Source organism: Phoca vitulina, unplaced genomic scaffold (genome assembly GCF_004348235.1).
Source record: "Phoca vitulina isolate PV1807 unplaced genomic scaffold, GSC_HSeal_1.0 scaffold64, whole genome shotgun sequence".
NCBI lineage: Eukaryota > Metazoa > Chordata > Mammalia > Carnivora > Phocidae > Phoca > Phoca vitulina.
In genome coordinates this window covers 9,034,427-9,053,195 of record NW_022589767.1, presented here as the reverse complement: position 1 = coordinate 9,053,195, position 18,769 = coordinate 9,034,427, and the positions used below count along the sequence as shown (strand labels likewise).

Here is an 18,769-nt window from a genome sequence, read left to right as displayed (position 1 = left end):
AGTGTTGCTAAAAGTACCCTGCTTGCATAATGATCTTCAAATTGGATTTCTTTTATAATTAATTCTCATTCATTTTGTTTTGGTAAAATCTCCAGAAATACAGATGTTGAGATTCAAACAAGGAAATGGGGATGGTCCCTGTGGAGAGACATGGACATTTTTATTCTATAATAGTATTTATTATAGTGTATATGTTTAAATGCCTATTTTTCCACCACTTTTGTGGGATCCCAAAGAACAAAGACTCTGTTTCATAAATGCTTTTATTTCCTGTGCTTAGCACATAGATGGCAGTCAAAAGACACTTTTTAACATTTTAAAATGTATTTTTTCATTTTAAAATAGTGAAGACAATCTTCAAAACATCTGAAGCCCTCACTCTCTATCTAATTACCTTAATGCAGCCTTAAAATGTTTGCATGCATGTTGTTTTCAGTTCTTATTTATAACATTCATAATTTTATGACTGGAATTTTTGGAGTTCACTTATTCATTCTTTCATTCATTCATTCAAAAATAATTGATAAAGCATCTGCTCTGTGTCAGCCACCAAGCTGAATTCAGGGAATAAAATAGGTAAAATGTGTTCAGTTTCTACCTTCCTAGAGCTTATGACTGGTGGGCAAGACCAATAGTTAACAAATAATCACAAATAAATATAAAATTACTATTTTGCTAAGTGCTATGTTGCTACAAATATAACTGGAGGATTTTTAAGCAGTGAAGAAGTCAGAGACATTGAAGGAATGGTGATTGAGCCTATATCTGAATGCTGAGAAGCAGTTAATTCAGTGGAAAAAAGAGCATTTCAGGAGGAAGAAACATCATAGTCAAAGGCCCACTGCATGAAAATGGATGGGAATATGAAGACATGGTGCAAATAGTCTTCAGGCTGTATACTCAAGTCTTTCTTCATAGCAGGAAGGCATTCTGCAACTAAATCTTTAATGCTTCTTTTCTAAATCTGATTTCCTCTTCAAAAATATCAGATTTCCTAGTTTGGTGCTTTAGTTTGTCCTCTAAATCGTCTACCTTTTTCATAATTTGTTTCTTTATCTTTTTCCTCCACATTTTCAGATTTCCAAATGTAACTTCTTTATCATTGATTTGTTTTTTTGGCCATTGTCTTTTTAACCTTATCCAATGTGTGTTTTAATTACACTCTTGTATTGTTTTGCATCCTTGAAAACTTTCTTTATCTTACTCATATGTCTGTTGAATCCCCACCCCCCTTTTGTTTCCCCCTAGGATTTGTATACCTGTTTAATAAATGCCATTGAATTAAGGATTAATATTTGTTCTGGATTCTTGGATTCTGAAGTAGATCAAATAAACTGAGGCATATGTTTTAATGTTCTTTTCCTTCACCATACATATCACATTTAAAAATATAAATTTATTCTTTTAATTTGTATCATTTTATAACATTTAATTATTTAATTTAATGTTCTTTCTTTTAAAGTGTAAGCTCCATGAGATAACATCCTTTGTTTTCTTTACTATATTTCATTTTGCCTGAAAGATATTTGATACTCAATAATTGTTGAATAGATAAATATTCAAGATGTTGCCTTTTTTTTTTGCAATGCTTTAAAAAACAGCTTCAAATTTTTCTCTATTTTCTGAGATAAGATCTCATCAGACTTGTAACATAGTAACCTAGCATGTTGGTGGTTTTTCCAAATCTCTGCTTGTGGGGTAATGAATCCTTTCTCAGGGCTACAGCTTGAGAATAGTTTAATATATATAACATCTAAGCTAATTCTCAGATTCTAGCAAGCATTCATATTTTGTGACTTTGCTATACTCAATAATATCTTCTTCTATCTTGTGGCTTTCTTTTCTGTATCTCTTTATCAGGGGCACTGTACAGATTTTTTTTTTTTTTTTTTAAGGAGATGTCCAGGCTGCATGACAAATGTTTTGAATCAGAATCTCTGGGTTGGGTGCACAACTGGTTTCTTTTAAAACAAAAAGTTTCACAGGTTATTCTAATGCCAGAAAGTGTCTTTTAACCTAATGAGTATAAAAACTACAAGTTTTAGCATTCAGTATAAAGCTGTTGTTATCTAACAAATACAATATTCAAATATTTGTTCTCATCCACTCTCCTCTTGTCCTATTTGTGGGGATGTGAAAGCTGTCTCTTGGTGCACCAAAAACAACACACACACACACAAATATGCAATTGAGAAACAGCTGGTAAATTATCTCGTACAGACACCATGTCTTCCAGGGAGCAGAGAGATGGAATGAAGACACATCTTTTAAATGGGCTTTGCTTTCTCAAGTTAATGTCAGTTTCCTTAATCCACTTCCATGGTCCTGAAAGAAACTTAACACATTCCATAATATGTTGTTTGACAATCATAGCTTGCAAATTCTGAATTATCTCTATTTCTCCAACAGTATTTTAATGGAAGGTTGGAAGAAGATGCATCATGGGCCTCTAGTTGAATGCAATTTCAAATTATAAATTAATAAGGTCTGTGAAAGACATGACTTAATACATGAATGACAGATGTCATCATAGTATAAAGGTTCTATCATACTAACTTCATGTTTGAGTAACATGGGCCAAACTGGCTTAAAAAAAGGTATTAGGCTTCTCTCCTTATTTAGTTTATTAATTTCTCTCCTCCCTTTTCCCCTCTATTTTCTAGTCAGTGGTTTTATTGAGTTATAATTACTTAAGCAAATATTTTTTCTTTTATTATATACTGACCATAGTTCTCACTTTAAATGTGTATGGATCATGTGTCTTAATCTTCACCTCAAATGCATAGCCATACCCTAAGCAATGAATACTGTCATTTCTTTCCATTTATAGTCTATTTCATTATTATAAATTCATAGGTGATTTACTGTACTATCATAAGTGTGGGAGAACTGTTAGTGAAAGACCAAGAACTGCTCAAAATACCATCCTACTAAATTAATACAATGTTGGTTTACAACACAACAACCTAATTTTTTTTTCTCCCCTTACATATGTGTTTCATTGTCTGTTTTGGCAGAAGGTACAAAATATCCATCATTATTTAAGGATTCTAAGTTTGCTTCATTTGTATCTTTTCTTCCATTTTCTGATGCCTTGGTATCTTTTCCTTGATATATTTTCTTCATAGTGGAAATTAATACAATAAATAAAATAAGTGCTGAAAATCTTAAGCTCTCAGTCAAGCCCGTGAAGGTATTTCTGTGAAAAGAGAAAAAACTCAATTTTCATGTTAAAGTATTTGGAACAATTTATAGTGTTGCTCTCCAGTATGCAGAAAATCTTAAAAAAAGAATGATGTTTGAAATTGTCCGTAATAATATTAAGGTAGCAATTCTAGTAATTTATTTTATTGACACAGAGGGGGATTTTAAATTATTTTAAAAGGAATATTAAGCCACAGAAACTAAGGGTGATTAATGATCTACCCAATGTTTTCCATAAAAGTAAGGTATATTTGGGATGTTTAGCTTTCTCAAAGGCAGATTCATTCATGTGTAATGGAAACAGATTATAAAGGAAATGAATTGACTGTGAGATCACCAAACTGAATCCATACAGATAGGAGCCAAAGTTTAGTTTATAGGCTAAATACAGTCCACAACTTCTGTCATGTGGCCTACTGGAAGTTTTAATGAAACTATATTAAATTACCTAGCACACATGGTCAATTCTTGTGATTCTTAGCTTTGGTTGCACATTAAAATCATCCAAGGAGATTTTAAAAATCCCATGCCCAGGTCACACAGCCCCTGAGCAATTAAATAAAAATTTCTGAAGATGGGACACAGAAATTTGTATTTTTTGCTCCTCAGGTGATTATAAAGAGCAAAAAAGATTGATAACCACTGACCCAGTAGCTTAGGAAGCACTCAATGGCCTAATGACATTGTTAACTAAATGTAGAAAAGCTTTATGCAAAACAAAACAAAACAAAACAAAAAACCTTGAACAATTATTAGATTTAATTGAAGGTGAATGGAATTATATAATTTTGAGCTGTTTAGGCTTAAATTTATTAAAATTACAACATAAGGTTGTGGTGTACCAAAAATAACAAAAGAAATATTTTAAAACATCAAGCATATTTGTCTCATCCTTGGGTTATGTCAAGTAGTTCTACCCCAATGTTAAATTTTCAGAATTTCCATTGAAAATAGAAAAATTACTATGCACTTCTGGTTATGTGACTGTTGCTGAGAAAGCTTGAATAAACTGGGTTTAGATTTAGGATTGATATCATAAGGTAGATTTCCACTCCTTGGAGTAGGAATTGATTATATTATTTGTCTTTGTTAGATAAAATTAATGAACAATTATCTGGTTACCACAAAATATTAAATCCAAAAAAGTCATAAGATGACTATTTAACTTTTTGCTGTTTCTTCATTGGGGAACACACGGCTCTTTTTAAAAATTCCACTTCAGACAATCTTGAGGCAATTACTTGCAAAGTACTTTAGGCGATGAACACAACTAACCAAAAGGAAAGTGATAAGGGCCATGAGTGAGCTTCAAAGTGTTAAGAGTTCTAAGAGTGTTAGTTACTTGTAGCTGGTTGGAATGGTGCAAGCTTCATGACAGAAGGTCATCTAGTTGGAATCATACAGTATATAGCTTTTTCAGACTGCTTTCCTTCATGTAGCAATGTGCATTTGAGATTCTGCCTTGTCTTTCTGTAGCTTGATAGCTCATTTCTTTTTATTGTTGAAGAGTATTCTGTTGTATGAATGTATCACAGTTTGTTTTTCCATTTACCATGGAAGACCATTTTAGTTGCTTCATTTTTTTTTTTTGACATTTATAAATAAAGTTGCTATAAACATTCATGTGCAGATTTTTGTGTGGGCATAAGTTTTCAACTTATTTGGGTCAACACCTAGGAGCACAATTACTTGACCATATAGCAAGCCTATGTTTAGTTTTTTCAGAAACTGTCAGACTCTTCCAAAGTGACTGAATCATTTTGCATTCCCACCAGCACTGAAAATGATTTCTTGTTGTTCCACATCCTTGCCAGCATTGGTATTGTTTATTTTTTTAAGAGCTCTTTATATATTCAGGACATTCGCCTTGTGTCTTGTTATAAGTTACAAGTTCTTTTTCCAGTTTATCTTTTGTCTTTGAACTTTGCTTAAGTTTTGTGACACAGAGTTTTAAAAATATTTAATCATTTTTTTATACCGTGGTTTTAGGGGTTTGGGTCATACTGAGAAACACATTCCTACTTCCTAGATAATTAAATGTATTTCTGCCACAATTTTTTCTAATACTTGAAGTTTCATATTGTAAATTTGTGTGTTTGATTAATCTCCAATTAATTTTTTTAAGGTTAAGGTACGTTTGCAAGTATTTCTTTTCTAGATAACCATCCAGTTATTTCCCTATGAACAGAAAAATATAGAAACTTTTTTTTCTTTTTTTCCCATTGACCTACAACCAAAGCCCCAGCATCATTTTGTGTCTTCTTAGAGAAGCCAGAGGTCATTGAATAGTTTTTTTGGTATTAGGAGAGATTTTAGAAACAACAAAACAAATTTTGGTACAAATCCCAGATTTTTTTGTTATTAGCTATATGATTTTGAACAAGTTACTCATTCTCTTTGAGTCTTTGTTTCTTCATATTTAAGGAAAAAGGAGAAAAATATCCATCTCCTGCAGTTTCCAAGAGTATTAAAATGAGATACCATGTTGCCTGATACAATACTGAATGCAAAATTCATTAAAGGGTGGCTATAATTATTATTATACTGAAAACAGCATTTCATCTTTTAAGAATATAGTCAAAGGAAAAATCAATTAATAAAATATATTTATGACAACTTACCCATATAATGTGGAATCATATATCCTGCAAGACCCTTGTTTCCCACAGCTGCTGGTTGACCATTTCATACATGCTCTATCAATCAGAGCCCCAAAATATATAGGAGCTGGAATTCCTCCTGCAATATGAGATGAGAAAAGGTCAATCCAAGGAGTAGGTTTCAAACATAACTGGATGACATTCCACTTTGATACATTTTAGATTAAGTAAAAGTTGAAATTCCATTGTTTTGACCTAAATTTACTCAAGAATTGAGACTATTAGGAATCTCAAAGGCTCACATCACACATAGTAGCATAAATATCTGCTATCTCCCTCACCCCACCAACACACATAGGGAAGAGAAGAGGGGACATTAAATGCCCATATGCTCTGTTCTTCTTATAATTACCAACTTAAGCCTAAGTGGCAAAAAAGAGAACGTTGTCAGTAAAACACAGAAGTCATGTTGGTTCATATATACTTTTCCTAGGCAAGGAGAGCTGGAAGTGTGGGGATAGAATTATAACTTCACAGAGAAAGGAAAAACCTCTCAGCTCAACTAATGCAAAGTCAGGAGAGTTTTCAACCCCATTTTTAAGAAAGCTAGCACTTCCTCCCCCAGAGAAATACAAGCCCAGCTTCACAGAATACTAGGCTCTTTTTTGGCAGGTTGTCCTTCTTTCTTGGCTTAGAGCTCCACTTCCACCTTGGTGTCATGAGAGCCCACCATCTTGCATTTTCTCTCCATTGATTGTGTGCATTTTTAATACTTCCTCGAAGCAGCGTGGTTTGTCCAAGCTAGGGCCTGTGGCTGAATTTTGTTTCTGTTAATGTTCTAATCACAATGATACCTGGGCATCTAGTGGTCTGTGCCTAACCAAATTTTTATCTGTAGCATATGATTTTTCAGAATGCAAGGCTTTTTAGAAACACATATGTTGCCTTATAGCGGAAGTACCCATCTGCTTACTGCTATTTTAATAAACTCTGAGATACACTCCTAGTTCTAAGCGTTGGTAATTTGACCAAAACTTTAGAGACATGCTGGTAGAGATCTATATTCCATAGGGTAGATCTGAAGTGGTCATGATTTTACTTCGTTCTTTTTGTATTTCAGTGAATGACTTTCAATTTTTATTTTGTTATGTAAAAAATGGTAGTGATTCATATTTCAAAATTGTATTGATTCCATTTATTTCTAAGTCTCAATTTTTCTGAGAGTTAGAAATCTGAGATGACAAAAGACTGGTGTATGGGGCCAAACATATCTGAGAAAAACTGGTACTAAGAAAATGGGTGAGAAATTTACAGCTTTGCACAAATCACAGTCACCCTTTGAAAAAATGCAAAATACAATACCACTGGTTTGACCAAACTTAATTCATTAAATTTTTTAGGTAGCCAACTTAAGTCATTACTAGAATTTTAAAACTTCAAATAATTTTCCAAATATCCTTTTCAGTTTAATATGCTCTATAGACCTCCCACAACTTATGCATGTCTTGTATTCAAGACAATTTTTTTGGGAATTGAAAGTCTACTAGTCAGTATGTATTATTTCCAAAAAGTAGTTAGGTTTTACTGTGCCATATATTGGACGTATCAAAATAGTAAGCTCACATTTAGGATGGCAAAATTCCTTTCTTTCTCTTTTATGTCACTAGAAGAATTTCCTCTAGTCTCAGTCTTATTTCAGCATCTAAGGGGGAGTCCTAGATGCCCACATTCTATTTTCATCTGCTAGCTTCTGTGGCCTAGCTTCTAGGAGAGAGGCATCTCCATTGTATCTGGAGGCAAGGAACTGCCAGGCAGACAGAGCTGCAAGATTAGAGAAGGACAGAAGAGAAGGCTGGGATGACAACTAGAGTGGAATCCTGCAGCACCTCCATCTTCTTCTCTCCAAGCCCTTTAGATTTCCTCCTTTACTTTTGAGGATCTGTGGCCTTCTCCCCAAATATACTTCTTGGACAACTTCTCCAATGCACTTAGCCAAAGAGTTATGCTTCTTTCTTTTGCTTGCAAGGATCCCAGGGATTGACCCCTCCCACTTCCTTTTCCTTCTGCCATCAGTGGTTGCCTCCAAGCCATGGTCAGTCTTCTACCCCAATCCCTAGATGAGTGATGCTCTTTTCCTACTTCCCAGGAATAAGTATATTATTGTTAATACGTCTTACAAAGGGGCATGCACAGGAGTTAGGTTAAAAGTTATTGTGCTAACAACAGAAATCTCTGTAGAATAAACGGCAAATGACAAGGGAAAAACGATGATGTCCTAAATCTTGTACTAATCACCCCATTTGAATATTTAGAAATAGAACTCTTACCTCTGAAGTCTACGGCCCTACTGTTTAACAACAAAAAGCACAGTATCCTGAGCTTTCTTTCATTCAGAACACTCCCTTAGTCCAAGATGCTCAGTTCTACAGTTTAGTTCCCATTTCCTCTTGCATTTTTAACTTCTGATAAAGATTAGCTTCCCCAGCCTTAGAGAAGTGGGCAGTGGGAAGTGGGGCAGCAAAAAGTCTGCTTGTTTCACGCAATCTCAACCTGACCGGATTCCCAGGCCTTCCAAGCTGTTTTGGGCATTACACTCTTTATGTAGAAGGCTCTCCACTCTGCCTATGGGAAGTAATATTCCTAAGTCTGAAAGTAGAAAAACTTTGGACATCACCTATCTTTGTGTTAGAAAGAGCATAAAACAAATATTATGACTTCTTGTTCTACTTAAAGATTGACTTTAACTAGAATTAATGATCAAAGTCTCTTTTAAGTTACTTAGTTTTCCTCATTTTTTTTATTTACCACAAAAAATAGCAATTATTTTTACTTATACATTGAAAAATTTCTTATGACTGGAAATTAATTACACCCAGTCTGTGAGCTTTGGTATGAAAATTCATATCTTAAATTTTTAATCTGTATATTTAGCATACCTAATGCTCGTATAGTTAGTGAATGGAAACCCACCGCAAGGGATTTCAGTTCAGGTTGAACAGTTCTGAAATAAGATAAAGGCGAAGGCACATTAAACATCTCCAAAATACCAAACCACGTTCAATATCAAAACATTTCTCAGTGGTATTGTTCTTCACGATCAGATGAAAACCCTCAAGTGAATGCCTGACATTATTTCAAGCTTTATTTTCAGTTGTTTTAAAAGGTGAACAGCTGAGTGATAATAATTATTATTCTCTTATATACTCAACATTTTGAGATTTCAAGATGGTTTAACATTTTCACATTTGATCCTTTGAAATCCTATGAGTGTGTGGTCGGAACAGACTTTATTATGACTACAAAGAAACAGATCCCATGTGACCCATTCAGTGGACACAGGCCATACACTAAGGCAGATACCTTTATTAAGGTCTTGGTATGAGAACTTTTACCACCTCATTTCTGCCATTGCTGCTAACAACAAAGTTCACTAATATGATCCATGAACTATGTAATATAACCCGGAGTGTCAAAAAAGATACTTGTATTCTAGTGTCTAGTGTATTTAAATGTCATTTTAAAGGGAGCAAGCATATTTGTATCCTCTCTTAGAAATTAACTCACTCTTGCACTTAGAAATTGTTTCCATAATTCCATTTTTCTGTGTTCAATAAGATGATGACACAACCATGTCATTCTGTGATATCCCTGTGATAGCCTAATACATATCACGTGAAATGAATTATTCAGCAGCAGTGGCAGGATGGGGAGGAGGTGACTGAGTCTCAAAAACCCTGTTTTTTTGGAAATATTTGATTAAGTGATACAAAGGTGGTGGTGGTGGTTGTTTTTTCTTGAGCTGTTTGGATGACTGTATTTGTTCATAGAAATAAGTAGATTTAGTCATTCAACAAATATTTGCTAAGTGACCCCTGGGATATTCCATGCTAGTTCTTCTTCTTGAATAAAGAGATAAATGGTGTTTCATATTGACTGCATGACTTGGAGAAGTTATACAACCTCTCAGCACCGTTTTCATATTCCTGGTCCCTGAACTCTCACCCCCACATGATTTGGATAATTCTTTAATCACACCCAATCTCCTGCTCCTTTTATATCCACTCAAACTCTTCCATTTTGTCCCGTTACCAAAAATCCTTAGATCTTACGTTCTTAGGAACCCCTTCACCTTCTTGTTCTAACAAAGCCTGGCTGCCCCCTGATGGTTCTCTTCCCATGCAACTCTTTCAAATAAGGGCTGTTTTTCTCTGTAGTCTTACTGGGTCTCAGTGTAGATGTCCTTGCTCTTTTTTTTTTTTTTTTTTTAAACACCTCCAGACCCTAGTGCCTCCTCTGAAAGATTTCTAACTCCCCTCAAGTGGTGTGTCATTGTGATATACCATTCCCTAACCTCCTGGCTACAGTATCTGTTGATACTGTAACTACAGATACTAGTATCTTGATCACCACTCCCATCATTCCTTGGGGATTTTAGTACTAGGCTGTCTGTCATTTTTTTCCAAAACTATATCTGCCACTTTTCCTAGTTATTATAATATCCATGTAGACCATCATCCAATGCTCTGGCCTCCAGGTTTCCTGATGTCTTCCCTCCTTTGGTCTTACCTCACCTACCCCTGGTCATGCTATAAAGCACACACTTCCCTAATTCTCAGTTTTGAGCACTCCCTCACCAGAAGCACCTCTCAACTTTTAAATTCACTCTCTCCAATAAACCAACTCCAACAAGCCTCAGCCCCACAGGGCTCTTCAGGCCCTTGACACTCCCCACTTTGTCCTAGGTAATCTCCATTTTCATGTCCTCACTTTTCTCACCATGCTCTCTCCTTATAATCATTCCTTTCATATTCCCTGGACTTTTCTGTCCTTCCCATCCTTTACTGTCCCAGGCAAGCAAAAATGCTTTCATCCAACCCCTGCCTTTTCTGCACCTATACCTAGAGAACTGCTGGCTGGAGGAAATCATTCAAATATTCTGACTAAGCTCATTTTAAGCACAAACCCTCAGGGCCTCCAGTACAATCCTACTGTATTTTACTAGTCTGTTTTCACAGTTTATTCTCCCAGCCTTTAAGATGACCAGTTTCCATTTCCTGATCTCATCTCAAACCTTTTCTTTTTTTCCTCCTCCCTCTTAGCTGATTACCTTGCTTTTTATCTAACAGAAAAAGTAGAAGCAATCAGAACAGAATTTCAATACCCTTGCATGACTAAAGCTACATGTGTATCATTTTATTTTTACCCACATAGATGACATTCCCTTCCATTACAGAGTAAACTCTGTGTACTTGTTCATATCCCTTTTAATCTTCCCCTTTAATTGTTCCCCCCTCTTAACTACACTATCAATTTCCTTCATCTCTACTGGATAATTCTCATCAGCCCACAAGCATGCCAATATCTAGTATAAACAGAAATCTTAAGGCCACACCCCTACTAACTTACCATACCTTTTCTCTGCTTCTTTTTATAACACTACTAATACAAAGAATTTTTCCTACTGGGTATCTGCACTTCCCTTTCTTGCATTTTCTCTTGCATCCTTTGCAAAATAGCCTTTCTTTCCCCCCATCTTTACACATTATTTTTGTTAAGGCTAGCGGTGACCAGCACATAATGAAATCCGGTGATGTCTTCCTAACTCTTAACTTCTATGACCCACCCTCTTGGTTTTTCTCCAACCTCATGGGACCTCCTTCTCAGTTTTCTTCAATGGATTCTCATCCTCCTCTTGATTTCTGGAGTTGGAATGCCTGGATCTTGGTTCTAGAATCTTGTTTCTATCTGTACTCAGTCCTTAGAAGATCTCAAAAGTGCCATGGATCCAAAATTTATGTCTCCAGCTCTAATATTTCTCCAAAAGGCATCTCAGATTTACAGGGATAGAACAAAGTCTTCTCCACTTTCTCCAAACTACCCTTCCTTAGTCTTCACTAATTTGTTCAGCAGTACCACCATCTTCTCAAAGCTGGGCTAGAACCTTGGGATCATCCTTAAACTTTCTTTCTTACATGCTACATTCAATCTATCAGCAAATCCTATTGACATTGCCTTAAAAACAGAGCAAAGACTGAGACTCATAACACTTTCTATTTCCTTTACCATCGTCATCCTCAAACTCCCATCCTGTGAAGAACTATCATAGCCTTCTGTTCTCCCTGTTTCCATTCTTGCAGCCCAAAAACTTGTTCTCCACTCAAAAGCCAGAGTGATCTTCTAATTGGATAAGTCAGTTGTATAATTCCAATGCTCAAATGTCTCTGCTGGCTTCTCTATACAATTAGAATAAACTCCAAAGTTGTTACCATGCCCCATAGGGTGTACATTTTCTGGACCATGCTCTTCACCTGTCCCCATATCAGCGTAGCTTGTACATTCATTTTTTTTCAGGTCTCTGATCAAATGACTTCCAATGCACAACATCTGAATTAGTACCATTTACTTGCCCCCTCTTATATTCTTAAGCTGATTTATTTTTCTTCCTAATGCTTAACACTTCTACTTTACACATTTACTTGCTTATTTATTTATTGTTCCTGCTCTTATGCCCATCCAGTCCCCCATCCCTCACTGCCCCGGTAGCTAGTGGAAGCAGGACCTTTATCACTTTGTTCACAGTTCTGTCGTTAGCACCTATAATTGTGCCTGACACACAAAAGGAATAGACTGAATGAGTGAATATCATCACTCCTGCTTAGTCTAATTTTAATAACAGCCTTATGATATAAGCATTGGAAAATCATTAATAGACTGAGGTTTATATTTTTATTCTACAGTCCGTTTCATGAAAGTTTTCTTTCAATAAAATCAAAGGCTGGTGAGAGATCAGTAAATGTTTTTGCCAAATGGTAATGTTTACCTTAACCATATAAATGACATTAACGATGAAACAATGATCTCTAAAACCCTCTTTCACCCTGCAAAAGATTTTAAATTAAAAAGTTAAGACTTTTTGAGATAAAGCTAATACTTTTTTGAGAGAGGATTTTTCTGATAGTTAATGAAGCTGTACTTTGGCAATTATGTAAGACCTCTTTTTGAGTAGACAACATTTTATATTAAGGTGGAGATACAGCTGTAGAATAAATTAGGAAAAATAATTTAACAAGATTTTGGGTCAGAGTAGAATTAAACAACTGTAGACTCAGTTTACTCATGTATACTCATTTTAACAAAGCTTAACCCATTTGTTTTCTTTCCCATCCATGTCATGCTGTTGGCTGACGGGGAACTTGTAGTCAACAACCTAGGTCTTAAAAATATAATTTAGATGTTAACCTAGGCCAGCATATTTACACATGCATGTCTTTAAGACCTGCCTGCAAGTTTTTGTGTGTTTTCGGTTTTAGGTAACTGAATAATTAACTTCACCAACAAGGCCTGTGTTATCTGTTCCCTTCCTAACTCTCCAGTCTTACCTTATGCCATAGCCCTCTCCCTCAGTATGTTCCAACCAGCCGGTTTCTGTTCACTTCGCAAACACTCCAGCTCTTTCTGGCCTTGATGCATCAGGACCTAGACCCTTTTTCTGTACAGTTCTTCATTTTGCTAATGGTAACTTATTCTCTAGACTTTTAGATTAAATGTGGATTTTTTTTGAGAAGTCTCTGAGTCCTCTTCCTCACAGCTCCTCACCTCAATCCTAAATTAGGTTTTCCTCTTTATTCTCTTTAATATCACTCTTTTTCCTTACTAGCACTAATGACAATTTGTAATTACGTGTTTATTTTAATTCTATTTTTCTTATATCAGTCTTTCCTGTCATACTCTAAACTGTATGAGAACAAGTACTGTACCTGTTTTATTCAGTGGAGTATTCTTCAAGCATGGTTTAAGTATTTGTCTAATCAGTGAAGAAAGGAATGAATTCTGCTCATGTTACTTTTTTCTTGTCTATGAGGATATTTGAGAGACCAGGTCAAAAGCTATTTTGAGGGTATATTAAAAGCTTTAGAATTTTATAGACTGGTTATATTATACAGTCTGGTTCCTAAATGTTTTCTTTCAATGAAATCAATAGTTGATTCACTCTGACAGGCCCATCCTGTTATAAGGCATCTCAAAATTAGAAGTTCTTATAGAATCACAACAGAGATTTTTTTTTTCACAATTGAAGCAATTATCAATCAGTCTATGTCACAAAATTCTTAGTAAGAGGAGAAAGTATGAAATTTTATCATTAATTATGACATTGTGGTATCACAATAATCCTAAGTAAATGCATTCCTAGAAAATTAAAATGTAACAAAATACAAATTTGTGTTCCAAATATGTTATGGAAAATATGTACATTATTAGGTTTGTTTATAGTCTAATATACATAAAAATGCTTTTTAAAAAGTCATACTTACTTAAAAACCAGCAAGACAGTTGGGGTGCTTCCCAATGAAGAGAAAAAATAATTCAAGACTTGCACCACTGAATAAATATAAAATTTTTTTGTACATTGACTATCTCTTGGGCATTCACCCAAAGTCACCGAATTATTTTTGTTCTGGACACCAGTTACTTCCACACAACTACAGTTATAAAACACCTAAAAAATAGTTTTTGAAATATTGCAGAATATATTTAGAAGATATGACTGGACTATGAATACATTTCATTATATTTAAAGAAGTCTCATCCATTTAAGCTAAAATATTTACAATGTTTGAAGAAAGCATTCTGAAAATACAGTTGTTTAATAGTTGAAAGGCAAAATAGTTTCCTGGATTCCTCTCTAGACAAAAAAATGCAATTCACTCTTAACATTTAATTTATTCCTAAATTAAAAATTAGGAAAGGATAGAAAAAATTAATGTTTGAAACTCTGTATATAATTTCTCATTAATATAAATTCTTTTTAATAATTTTCTCCCACTCATTTTTACTTTCTATAAAAAAATCTAGTTACTCTTTTTAACAGTCTTACTAAGTGTCAGGAACAGGAAGGGAAGGGAAGGATTACTCAGAGAATCCAGAAAATATAGTTTTGTGGGGGGGCAAAACTGGCACTAGAGCTACTCATTAGAATGGGGCAGAGTCTAGGGGAATAGGAGCTAGGCAGGGGTACTAGAATTCTACTTTGACCCACAAACACAACATCCAAGAGCATAATGACAGATTATAAGATATATGATGTTATTACCAGAGAGGTTCAACACAACAGAATACCCTAATGGGTAGACCACAGAAGGGGAAAACTTAGGAACAAATGATTTTAGAGATTTAATTTGGCAAGCAGTTTACTTAGATAGGTGGTTTTAATAAAATCTGCTCTGAGTCTAGGCTAAACTAAGGTTTAAGGGAAGCTTAAACCTATTAGTACTTTATTTACCGAAGGAAGTAATTTGAATCCATACTTATCTGATAATCAAACTTTATTTTTTAACTAGGAACAATATGGATGAATCCTTTATATATCAAGCCTATTGACCAATAAACCCAAGAACATTATTTTGAGCAATTAAGAAGGGATGATTTATTACTAAGGATTTGGTAAAAGAACTCCATAGTGGTCCTCAAATGGTATAGTCATTTCCAGTATTCAGAAAAATGTACACAGAGCTCTCTTAGGATTCTAATATCATGTCTCCTCCAGGCCTTCACTAATGGGCCAAGTGGGACCATGGATTAAATGGGGCACTATCAGTGAAAGGCACTAGACCCATGCATAGGAGATATGGGTTTTTAAGTACAGTCCTTGGGTCACATTTCTGCAAATTTATGGCCTGGCTTCAAAGAATCCAGGTGCTTTATTCTTCAAAGTTCTCAGTGCCCTTCAACAATACAATTAATAGGATTATGGACCAGAAAAAGATGTTAAAGTTTGAAAATCAAAGACAGAACTGTGTGGTAGAGAGCAATGATCATAGCTGATTATACTGCTAATGTTGGTGATAGGAAAATGGCCCAGGATATGGCTCCCCAACTTTGTGAGATATTCAGTAGATTGGAAGTGAAATAGGGAACATGATACCTGATCCCCAGTTCATGATACCTGAAATAAACTCAGGGAATTAGGAAGAACCCATAGTTTGCATGGAAGGGAATATTTTGAGTGAAGAAAGAAATGGCATTTCTATGGAAAATGTTAGGAACAGATAGGCAAAAGATGAAGTTATCCTGGATAGAAGTTCCACCCTTGGGGAAATCAAAGTTGGAAGCCAAGAATTGGACAGTCAAGTGAGCATGAAGCCTTGATTAATTTTCTGGAAAGTCAAAAGTGTAGTGAGCCTAAAGATAAACTTGTCAGAATCTATATGCAAAATTGCATATAGATTATTGTCCTGGAAACGAAGGGAGTGCTGACAAGTGGTTGGATCAGGACTTTCCCCTAATTTCTAAAGGAGTAAGTTATCTCTAATTTAATCTAATTAGTAAAATGCAGCACTTCCTAAGGATTCTAAATGCATTTAAATTCCAGAAGGTCATGTTCTCATAAACTCAAGGAGGAGAAGTGGGAGTAATCTCAAATGAGATTTAAGCAACAGAAAAACCTATTTGTGTTTCAAGCAGGATTTTATGTGAGGCTTTCATTTACACAACTTCACAGCCATCACAATGACAGAGAATATTAGGAGTCTTTTTCTATTCTCTTTTTACTAGAGACCTTACTTATAGAAAGATTTGATAAGTAATTGTTAAATCAAATCTGCAATGTTGATCAAGGAGAGAAGAGAAAGTAAAAACGAATACTCACCATAGACTTTTTATTGCCATTTGAAGATTTGCATCCTGCTAGACAAGGTGACATGTAAGTTATTCCATTGTCTCCACAGACTGGTTCCCAGTGATTTTCATCACAATTGCAGTCTGAGTTGCAATAAGAAAGTGGTACATTTATATGAGATGCCACTGGATTATTTCTGGAAATATAAGGTAGACACATATCAAAAAGAGAGAGAGAGAGTAGGAGGGAAGAGAGGAGAAAAGAAAAAAGAAAGGGAGGATAGGAAAGGGAAGCCAAGAGAAAGAAGGAAAAGTGGGAGGGCATTAGGAAAGGGGAGAGAAGAAGAGAGAGGGATGAGGGGAGGAGAGAAATAAGGAAAACAGTTGGGCTTTAATAAGACAGCAAAATTTGATGAGTGATGTTGTCAAAATGGCATTTTTTAATATAGTGTTTATTAACTTAACACCTCCCATCTTTACCCAGACATAAAGAAAGAGGATCCGTAAGACTTATATAAGAGGTCCTTGTGATCTACCAAGAAATTACTCATTAAACAAGTCACTTCATTTTTCTGAGACTCAGTTTCTCTTCAATAAGGTGATAGATTAAAGTTCTTTCCAGCTTACTGTGAAGTCCCATGAATCTGTGTTATTTAGTTTGACTTTTTAAATCTATATTTCAACTACATAAGAATTTCAGAACCCCTAAGGATCAATTTTTTTTAAATCAAGAATAATAAAATCAGTTGAGAAAGATTAGAAAAACTCCATACACTTTTTAAATGAAATGACAACATACTTTATAATGATTGACTGTAAAACATGGATATATTTGTAAAATATAACCTTATAATATGGCTAAAATTTAAAAAATGGATTATTTATATAATTAATTTTCTGCTTATAGATTATTAAAATTATTCTTTTGTTTTTTGTAAAAATCTTGATAATAATTGAGAATTGATAAATTATATTTGAATAAGGAAGTAATTTACATGAAGAAGTAGACTCAGAAATTCAGAAATTCTATTACCAATAATTTTACTAAAATGCATCTAATACCTAATTCTGCTTGGGAACATACAACTGGGAGAGGTTAAACATAATGATTAATGACCAAATCCAGACATTGCCATCAGATACTCCTGAGCTCACATTAGTTCTGCCACTTCAGCGTGTTGTGACTACTCTTCCTAAAATCAGCTCTGCCATTTGTAAGTCATAGATAATAACATCAACCGCATAGGGCTATTGGGGGAAAAAATTCATATGGCAGTTCTCAAAATTTTGTTCTCAGTAGCCCTTCATACTCTTAAAAGTATTGGGGATCTCAAACATTTTTTGTCCAAGTGGGTTATATATATTGACATTGATAGCTATATAATCAGAAATTAATACTAAGAAATTTTAATACACGGGGTGCCTGGGTGGTGCAGTCATTTAAGTGTCCGACTCTTGATTTCAGTTCAGGTCATGATCTCAGGGTTGTGAGATTGAGCCCCATGTTGGGCTCCGAGCTCAGCGGGAGTCTGCTTGAGATTATCTCTCTCCCTCTGCTCCCCCGACCTCACTCATGCTCTCTGTCTCAAAAAAAATTTTTTTAAATACATGAGAAGACACAAACACACATCATTAGCCATCAGACTGATGTTATCATCACATTATTGTAGCCTTAGAAAATATCGCTATACACTCACGAGAAAATAAGAATGAAAAGGCAAATACTATCCTGGTATTATTATAAAAATAGCTTAGAATGTGCTGAGCCTTCAATAAGGTCTCAGGGACCCCTATAGACCCTCAGATCACATTCTGAGAACCTCTGTACTAATTTATACTTTAAAAACTTACTCCTGTTACTAACACTTCATAAATGCTAAATACAACGATTCTGCAATTTGCTATCATTAAACTATGAGTTTCATGAAGGCAGTGATCTATCTCATAAATCTTTTTGACCTTTAAGTAGCACTCAGTAAAATTTTACTGAATGGAGAGAATCCTATACAACTCCAGCTGCTTTCTTTTGAATAGATGGCACAGTTATTATACTTGTTTTATGGAACTGGCTCTAAAGCCACTCTAAAGCATGTCTGACAACTTGGGAGCCCTTGGAACTACTGATGTGATCTTTGGAGTCATTGTGTGACTTCAGATAAGTCACAGTTCCCCTGGTTCTCAACTAATAAATGAAGAGGAAAAAAGGGGTTTGGGCTTCATGATCTTTAAGGTGCTTTTACCTCAAAAGTTCAATGTTCTAAGTATTCTGCATTTACTGGAGAGGATAATGGTGGATAGGAGTAATTACCAACAGTCAGGATTAGGAGAAAGCTGAGAGATAATTCAAGACT

The 18,769-nt window shown here is 35.0% G+C and overlaps 1 protein-coding gene across 1 annotated transcript in view; it reads right to left on the bottom strand.

Annotated features, from left to right (window-relative positions):
* Window positions 1-236: 236 nt before the first annotated feature.
* The window catches only part of LOC116624161 (solute carrier organic anion transporter family member 1B3-like), an 84,915-nt gene continuing 66,382 nt past the window's right edge, over window positions 237-18,769 (bottom strand). Inside the window, exons 12-16 of the mRNA XM_032391833.1 lie at window positions 16,450-16,615; window positions 14,117-14,301; window positions 8,741-8,805; window positions 5,826-5,943; window positions 237-3,199 (exon numbers count right to left, since the gene is read on the bottom strand). Of these exons, the coding sequence (XP_032247724.1) occupies window positions 2,986-3,199; window positions 5,826-5,943; window positions 8,741-8,805; window positions 14,117-14,301; window positions 16,450-16,615 (748 nt within the window). The 3' untranslated portion in view covers window positions 237-2,985. The remainder of the gene's footprint in view (window positions 3,200-5,825; window positions 5,944-8,740; window positions 8,806-14,116; window positions 14,302-16,449; window positions 16,616-18,769) is intronic.